The sequence below is a fragment of the Haliaeetus leucocephalus genome, unplaced genomic scaffold (assembly GCF_000737465.1).
Source record: "Haliaeetus leucocephalus isolate CR32 unplaced genomic scaffold, Haliaeetus_leucocephalus-4.0 Scaffold1, whole genome shotgun sequence".
Lineage (NCBI taxonomy): Eukaryota > Metazoa > Chordata > Aves > Accipitriformes > Accipitridae > Haliaeetus > Haliaeetus leucocephalus.
In genome coordinates this window covers 2,758,423-2,767,636 of record NW_010972437.1, presented here as the reverse complement: position 1 = coordinate 2,767,636, position 9,214 = coordinate 2,758,423, and the positions used below count along the sequence as shown (strand labels likewise).

At 37.5% G+C, this 9,214-nt stretch overlaps 1 protein-coding gene across 1 annotated transcript in view; it reads left to right on the top strand.

The window, feature by feature from the left end:
- The window catches only part of HECW2 (HECT, C2 and WW domain containing E3 ubiquitin protein ligase 2), a 111,416-nt gene that overhangs the window by 83,719 nt on the left and 18,483 nt on the right, over positions 1 to 9,214 (top strand). Inside the window, exons 17-19 of the mRNA XM_010564077.1 lie at positions 1,053 to 1,136; positions 3,639 to 3,748; positions 7,690 to 7,810. Of these exons, the coding sequence (XP_010562379.1) occupies positions 1,053 to 1,136; positions 3,639 to 3,748; positions 7,690 to 7,810 (315 nt within the window). The remainder of the gene's footprint in view (positions 1 to 1,052; positions 1,137 to 3,638; positions 3,749 to 7,689; positions 7,811 to 9,214) is intronic.

Genomic DNA, 9,214 nt, shown 5'->3' with positions numbered 1-9,214 from the left:
TGAAATGATGTGTTCCAGAAATTCATACTGCAGCTTAAACTGTGTGTAGCTGCCAGCAGCCTTGTTACAGTGCCGATTGCATGGATCGTTTCTGACCTCCTTGTCACTGTTGGTAATAGGACAGTGGGGTAGATGGACCTCTGAGCTGAGCCAATGCTGCTGTTCTTATGGGGAGTTCTTTACTTTTCTGTTTGTTTGAGGGGTTTCTCCTTTGGAATTGGGACAGTTTTTACTACATGGGTTTGGTTTTTGTTTTCTCTTCCTCCTGAAGAGTAAAGCCAAATTAGAATTTATCTTTACGGTACCATCATATACCTTGTACTGACAGAGAGAAAATAAAAGGGATGTACTTCTATTTTAGGATGCAGGAAAAAACTCTACAGAGGAAAAGAACAGGAATCAGCCAAGGATTTATATTTAATATAGATCCTAAAAATCTGTGTGCTACCATGCTCAGAGTTTAGGATGCATAGATTCCACAATAGTGACCAAACTGGGTCTGGGAGGAAGGGTGTGTGCTTGAGTGAGACAGAGGGGGAGAAATAGTACAAGGGTTTTTCTGGAAGATCTCTTAAATGCAGTATGGTACGAAAACCCGGCAAGTGTGCATTGTGATGTGTGGCTTGCATTTGTACAAAGGTTCAAAAAAAGACAGTACCTCTTAAACAGTTCACTTTCAGAATACTAATGTCCTCCCACAGGGCTCAGCCTCCTACTTTGAATTCAGGGACACAGCTGGCATGAACTTGAAGGACTGATTTTTTAATTATTTTTTTTTTTACTGGTTAGATGGCTGTACTACCTGAAGCAGCCTGAGCATTGAAGAGATGAGGGCAACAGGAGAATCATTCCTCAGAACAAATTAGTTTCTTGGTTGTAATATTTTGCTGCTCCCATGGACATGGTGTGGCAGGGAAAAAAATGGTTTCTGAAATACAGAAACATAACCCAGAGGTTTTTATGATATACCCTGTACTTTTTCTTGTTGCTGTGGCGTACATTGGTGCCTTATTTGCAAAAAATATTTTGGAAGTCTTTTTTTGCATACACAGGGAGAAGATCCAGTTCATTCGGACAGAGGGAACACCTGGGTTGGTGCGTTTATCCAGTGATGCAGACCTTGTCATGTTACTCAGGTAGGCACTGCTGCTTTCAATGCACATATGGAATATGCTATGGCAGCTGCTGAGGAGCCTTTCAAAGGGTAGTGTGTGCTGATTTAGTGACCTAATCATTTCCCCTTCCAGTACTTGGACTTGCAGCTGGGAGAGCTGCAAGTAAAGGGTCGGATTTTTTATTTTCATCATGTTCAGTTTCTAGGTGGTAGTTGGAGGTCATGTTTTCTCATAGGAGTGAGGGAATGTGATATTCTGTCTGAGGAAAGGCAAGTGCAAGAGCGCTGTGCTTGTGATTTACATGGGTTTGCCCAGACTATCTTTTATTGTCCTGTTGCATCCAGCTCTGACGTTTAGATAGGTGGTACAGTTTAGACCTCTTTGCAAGAATGTGCCTTCTGCTTCTTTAAGAATGCATCTGTTTAGTTCTGTGGTTTGGAAAGTCCCTGTTTGTGAACATTTATACTTGAGATGTTTTTTTATTACTTAATGTCTTGCTGCCTCTTCACTACGCTGTCAAGCATTGTCCCCTTTAATAAAGGAAATACTATTACAGAGTTCAAGAAATGGGAAGCTGCTTCTTTAATATTTTTTTATATAAGCAATTAACTCAAAAAATCAGGCAGTTTTTTTGCTAGAAATAAACCCTTGTATCTTGATGCTATATTCTCATCCATTGTAAAAGTGCATCAAGAAATTCATGAGTACATTTAAAATTTAATCTAGTGAAATAGGATTGGCATTAGTAGTAGTATTTTGAGGTCAGGTTGCATAATGATAATCCTCTCTGGTCCCTAAATCTCTGAATTAATTACAGCTATAAAAAAAATCTCATTTTAAAGCCATGCTAAAGGTTTTTTGAAACGTGAATTTTGCTTCTTAAAAAACCTTTTAAGATTTTTGTTTTGGTATATAACGCATGGAGATGACAGATTTTGCATAGAAAAATCTGGCTTCGGCTATTTGGTTTTAAATAAAGATTGCATGAATGATTTTATCATTGCTTTTTGACTGGGTTTTGTTCCCTCTAGTGTTCTGTTAACAGTTAAGACTGCAAATAATTCTTTTATTTATATATCCACATATATATATATAAAGAATATAAATGTATATAAAGCAAATTTAAAATTTTGATTGCAATCTTTATTTTGTAGAAAAACAATAATCAGTGTAACTAATTTTTAAGAGAAAAGTAGTAGCCACTGCCTGCCTAGAATAATTTTATCATATTCTTCAGATTTTATTTCTCTTAATCTACTTTTTTGCCCCCAAAAATATCTGACTGAAAAATGTTGCTTGAGGATTTTCTTCCCATTTTATTAATAATCTAATAGTACTATTGCCCTGAGGACATATTATTGATAAAATGTTATCTATGCATCCATTAGTTTCTTAATGTTGGATGTTAAACCTCAAGAGTGGACTGATATCATCATTTCAACTCTTAATTAAATCCAAGATTGAAATAGTGGTTTATATTTTATCATATTTTCAGCATCAAAATGTAACTTGGAGGAAAACAGCACATGGTCGTGAGTGTAAAAAGAACTTCCAGAAAATACCCATTCCAAAAAAAAATCTCATGCAAAAAATTTTTCTAGGTATTTGTTCAGTGAACAAACATAGTAAGAAACATCTTTTATTTGAACATTGCTTTCATCGGCTGAACTCTCTAGTAAAAGATTGGCGTGTGATTCTTTCTGTATTGCGTTTTTTTAAAAGAATTTTTACTTATCTCAACAGTTTATTCTTATCTGTGTTGTGTTTAACATCCAACATAGGCCTTGATATCAGATCCATTCTGGTATTAGATACTCTGTCGCTTTTTGGATTTGCTTGTGTCAAATTTGGGAAAAGACTGAAATTTTAATACACGTACAGACTGTACGTACACAGATGCAGTGATTAGGCTGCAAAATGTTTATTGTTTTTCTCTTAAAAGTTGTGTAGCAATAATAGATGAGGCATGAAATAACTCAACCTGAACAGACTAGATGTGATACCCGTTTCAGCAACAGTGTTAGCATTAAAGATAAAATAAAGAAGTAACTTATGCCAACAAGCTTACTATTTAATACACTCAACAAGTTCAGATGTGATTCTTAATCCTGGAGGCTTAGAATGTTTGTCTCTGTTTGTCTCTGTTCCTGGTCTTTGTGCAGTTTTGCAGATCTTTTTCCAGGAAAGTGTGACTAAGGTTATTGACCCCTTTGTAATGAGAACACAAGTTAAAAAAAAAAAAAAAAAAATTAAAGGCCGATTAACTATATTTTAACCTTGAAAACATACCACGTTATGTATAATGATGTCCCATAAAAGTAGTAATTAGTCTTTCCAGTACTTTCAAGATCTGATTGAGGGAATGGCAATAGAATATTTTGTAGCACTCTAAGTGTGTATAGTAGAAATAGGCAAGTGACTACCAAAGGAAGTGGGGTTAATAACTAGGATTTATTCCTAGAAAATGAAAAAAGCCATTCATTCAAATAAGCATGTTATTTCTTCTTTGGTCCTTTTTACCAGCTTGTTTGAGGAGGAGATAATGTCATATGTGCCGCCACATGCCTTACTTCATCCTAGTTATTGCCAGTCCCCAAGAGGCTCGCCAGTGTCTTCTCCTCAGAACTCTCCAGGTAAGTTGCTCAGGCGCAGCTTCTGCAGGGGCTGTATGAAACCATATCTTATACTTGGTAAGGACCAGTTCCAGATCAGTGAAGTCAGTAGTGCATTCCTGCTGCCTTCCCAGAAGTCAGAGAACAAAAACAATAGAAAATTTGTTTGACTATAATTTTTTGTTTGCTTTCCAAATTGAAATCCACGGCAGCCTAAAGCCAAGAAACTACTATTCGGAAACTATAACCTATTCCCCTTTGTGGTTCCCAGCTTTTAGATGGATAAAGTTACATGAGCTGAAGCACATTCTGAGTGGTCAGTGAGCTTGTCACTGCAGTACTTTCATTATGATGGTATCTGTAGGACCCTGCAGTAGAGCTAGTCCCATAATTTAGTTTACATTATGCTGCATGTAATGACTTTCCACCTTTCTGAAGATCCAAGTTCTGTTGCTCCAGCAACAACAAAGATTTAGTCCTATTTTTGAGCAAAGTCAACAAGCGTGACTGCATTTGACTGTCAAACTTGAACCTTTGCCTTGGGCTCACAAGATATTTTGCTGGTAGAAAAGATTGGTGTATTACAGCTTCAGAGGTTGTGATTTTGTTCTGACTTGTAAAACATGCAAACTTGGTTTTCACTGATGTGGAACAACTAAGTGACTGCTTATGCCAGGATCCTGATGTCTAGAGAATTAAAAATACGAGCTGTAATAACTGTATATTAAAATGCTAGTGTTAATGGGGCTGTGGGGCAATGAGTGACAATTTTATGTAAAGCCAGATTGTTGTCCCTTAACATGAGTTCAAAAGATAGCATATTGCAGCTGTCTGGAAATACATGTCAGAATGGAATGAAATTGCTATTTCACATATTAACTAAGTTGCGGATCAGAACTAAATTGTTTCAAGTACGACAAGTTCCATTTGACCTCTGAAGGCTAAGTACAGCAATTTGAAGTTTATAGATGTCACTGTTCTTAGTTTTCTCAAGGGGATATTAGGTAAGTAAAATAAAATCACTGCAGTAAATTGGAAGTGGCTTAAGGGGATTTCTACAAATTTGAGAACAAAAGTATAGATAAATAGAGAACATTTGGGATGTAAGCAACTCTAGGTAGCTGCAGACAACAAGAAAATTTTATCAGAAAAAGTACTGTGATTTTTATGGGCATTTTCCAGTCCACAATCATAAAAAGCTTTGCCTTTTCAAGAAACCAGATTAAAACCATTCATAAACATGTCCTGAGTGGTAGCTTTTCCTGCAGCTGGACATAGGACCTATTTGAAAAAAACTATCCAAAGACCTTAATGGTCATATGGCATTCTGCAAAGTAGCAAAATAAAATATTCACATGTATTGATATTTTCAATACATATATGGTTTAGGTATAACTGTTTCCCTTTGCTGAAAACAAAGGAAAACTGAAATCTGCATGTATGCATCTTATTTCCAACTGCAAACCTGGCAGTCTTTTATAAGTAAAAATAGTTTTAGCTTTCAGAGTTACAATTTCTTCATTACTAGTACACGCACCAAAGCATGCTGGGCAGGCCTTCACTCCAACAAAGTAATTTTAAGGTGCATCGTGATATTCTCATCTATTCCTCAAAGAAGTAGCACATAGTTAAGGATGAACAGTGATGGTTTTACTCCTGTTCTCCTTAAAATTGTAATCTCTATTCTATTTCATACAAAAATATAAAGACACCATTGAATTTCCCTGTCAGTCTGCAAGTGTGCATGTTTGTGTTGGTGTACAAATGACTTTTTTGATGAGAAACTGTAAATAGCCCATCATTTCTATGGAGGCTCTGTGTTTTTTCATCAGCTAAACTGGCTGTGCTGCACTGTACGAGGTTGCAGTTAAGGATCCATTGTTCAGATCAGTCACAATTGGTTGTACTTTCTCTTTTGGGAAAGATGAATAAACATGAAGCCACTCTTTATATCTGCTTTAGAATATAACCTCTTTGAAAATCAAATATGATTATCACATCACTGATGGTTTTTAGCTCTTCCATTAACATCTTTTGTTCCCAAGGCGGAAGTAATCACTATAATTGCCCAGGAATTTCTTGGCATATGCATTTGATTTGCAATGAGGACTTGTCATGTGCTGACAAAATAATATACTGCTGATTTCTGAACCATGAAGTAATGTGTTATCAGATTTAATGTTCTGTGGTATCTCTCAGCAAACACTTCCTTCAGGGGTTAAGATTAAAGTATGCTTCTGTTGCATTTTTTTGGTGACTACATTTTTGTACCTACTTTGACCCAAAGCAAAATAAACAAAGTAGGAGGAAAAGGCCAATAATTAAAAGGCTGTTTACAGTTTCAAGTTTCTGTAATTTTTCTAGAGAATTCAGCTGAGTGTACCATTAGAAGCCCTTGGTGCTCTCAGTAAAAGAGGATAATCACTATAGATTAATCAATGGCCATGATTTGTTTTTCCAGAGAGGTCCTGAATGTTCCTATGTTGGAGCTCTGAGGATTCCCTGACACATTCTATTCCTCCCACACATCACTCTCAGCCTAGAACAAGTGGCAAGTGTCTGTCTGGTCAGACAGGTCTTTTGAAGACCTGTAAATGGCATTCAGTGTTAATACTGATCTCACTTGTTCTCTCTCCCATCTCTGCAGAGAGATCGACTCTGCAGCTTCTTCCAGCAGCCACTTCCGCAGGATGTGCTTGTCGCCTTTTCCGTCAGACCCATATGTTTTGTGGCTAACCAAGCCGCTCTCTTTTCCCCTGGTCTCTGCGCACAGGCTGAACGGACACGCGTTCTCTCTCTTTCATAACCTGAAACATTACGTTCTCATGCCTTCACCCATAGTAGCAATAAATGTTTCTGTATTGGCTTAGCGTCATACAGAGAGCCAAAAGAAAACTCACATAAGGAACTGATTGTCACTTAAAAGACAGAAGTCTACATATACATGCTTCTGAACTCTTCATTTGTATTTCCAGTGCATTACAGGCCTGTTAGGTGACCACCAGTTGCAGATAAGTAGTAGGCAACCTATGTATACTAGAGGGCGGGAGAAATTTTAAAAGTCTTCTGAGTTTTTTGTGGGGGATGTTTACACAGCCATGCAGGGGAGGAATTTAACGTTCTAAAAACTAGGGGTGAGAAGATGAATGTAAAAGGGCTAGGATTAACTGCCTCTTTGGCACGCTGTCTTGCAATTGAAGTAATATATCCAGGGAGGCAGTGGAAGTTCTAATGGTTGTAATATTGAGAATAGATAGACTAGACAGCTAATTTGTATATAGTAGACTTGTACATGCAGATGTGGTGTTATGCCATTTTTTTTGGTGTACAGATCTCATCTCTCCCTGCTTTTAAGAAACTGACCCTCAAAAGCAGTTTTCAAAAAGAAATGCACTTAGATGACCATCACGTATGTCCCACAAACTTAAATTTGGTAGTCTTCCCATTCTTCCAATATTTTCTTCCTTTTACTTCCCCAAGGAAAAACTTCTACTAGGGAATTTCCAGAAGTCTTCCTTCTTCAGTGTGATGTATTCAGGAGGGGCACAGCAGAGTACAGTCTGTTTATGCTTCATTTCTGAGTACTTGTTTTTCCTGAAATTATTAAAACCAGAACAGAGCAGAACATTCATTACATGAGCTATTTTAAAGGTTAGACATAAAGTGTACTTGACAAAAAAAGTTAAGTCTTTCCAGTTGATCGTGCTGGTTTTTTTAATCCATCTTTTGCATTGACCTGGATTTGCTCTTTTAAGACTTACTTTAGAAAGATGATACTATTGGAAATGAGCAACCAAAAAGTCTTGGATGCAGAGCAGATTTGAAGATATGCAGCTTTTACTTTTTATAAAGGTGACTAAACCAAACATGCCTTTAGCTATTAAGGAGCCTTTTCAGTAGAGGATGGGACATTAATCAGTTCACGTCACTACAGCTCATTCTTTGCGTATTGCTTCCTGCAGGTACTCAGCGTGCCAATGCCCGAGCTCCAGCTCCTTACAAAAGAGATTTTGAAGCTAAGCTGAGAAACTTTTACAGGAAGTTGGAGACTAAAGGATATGGACAAGGCCCAGGGAAACTGAAGTATGTTGAAGAATCTCATGAAACTGGGTTTGTTTCTCAGGCAGCTTGCCTTGCCTTGCACGTCTACAAGCTTCTTCCCATTAGAAGGAATGCAGATGTTATGGTTACCCTTGCACTTCAGGAAATATAAAGCCTGTCATAAACGACTTAGTGCCAGCATGTGATTCATAGCAGAGGATACAGCAAGTTCTGAGCACTTCTTTTCTGTGTTTCCTCCAACTATATTTTCATACAAACAGTATTACCAATACAGTGCCAAAAAGCCCTTTGGGAAGAAGCATGCAAAACAGGAGGCATCTGAATTCTTCCATTATAGCAATTGTTGCAATCTAAACAGTTATATTTTCTCATGTCTTTTTCCATCAGAAAAACTAGATAGGCTTATGTTTTGTACATCATTGCCTGTATAGATATCACAGTCCCCTTTAGCAAAAAGGACTCATAAAATTAAATGTTATTAAATTCTAAGGATCGCCTTAAAAAACTGCTAGTACTTTTACTTCAGCACTCTGAATGCTAGAGTGCTTGAGTGATATCTTCCCTCCCATGTGATTACATACTGTTATGTTAAGGATCATCATCATAAGATACTTCCATTATTTTGTAAATTACCAAGTCTTATGCCAGCTATCAAACTATCATAGTTTGATGCTCTCATAGTAGCCATTAGGCACTAGAACTTTTTTTTAACCATTTCTTCTATTAGAATAGGGGGTAGGTTTTTTGTTGTTTGTTTTTTTGTTTTTATTTCCCCCAGCCAGTCACTTCTCACATTTTGCAGGATTTTGTGCAGAGTTGAGACTGCATTTATGTGAGCTTGTTAAAAGTTTTCCACAACTGAAATGGGATTAATATGGTATTGTTTAGACAGTCTTAAGAGGCAGGGGTTGGACATTGTCTGCCTATAATGTAATGAAATCGTAAACACTTAAAGCTTAATCTATGAAAGTTTTGTCATGAAGGTTTGGGCAAATAGCTAATAGAAGAGGATGGCATTTGCTACCTGTAAGATCCATTACATTTCTTACATGTTTTTGTCCTGGCCTATTTGCCATCACGCTGTGGATTCTTAAGCAGAACAACAGCTTGATTTTTGAACAGAAGTTTTCTCTGGGTTCTTTTCCCAGGCATACACTGACCTGCTGCTTTTTTTTCAACTCGCGTACTGCCTGGGTCCTCTTGTTTCCCAGGTGTCTTGCCAGTTCCTGGCCTTTCCAATCCTGTGTCCTTTCCAGGATAGCACAGTGCCATCACTGACTATCTCTGCACAAATAGTAAGGCCAGCAAGGGCTTTGCAAGAGGCTGTGTGACGTGGTAAGCTGCCTCTCTGGGGGCAGCAGCAGCTCCCAGCTTCCGTCTGACTGACAGATCAAATGCACACATAAGGCAGTATTTGAATATAAA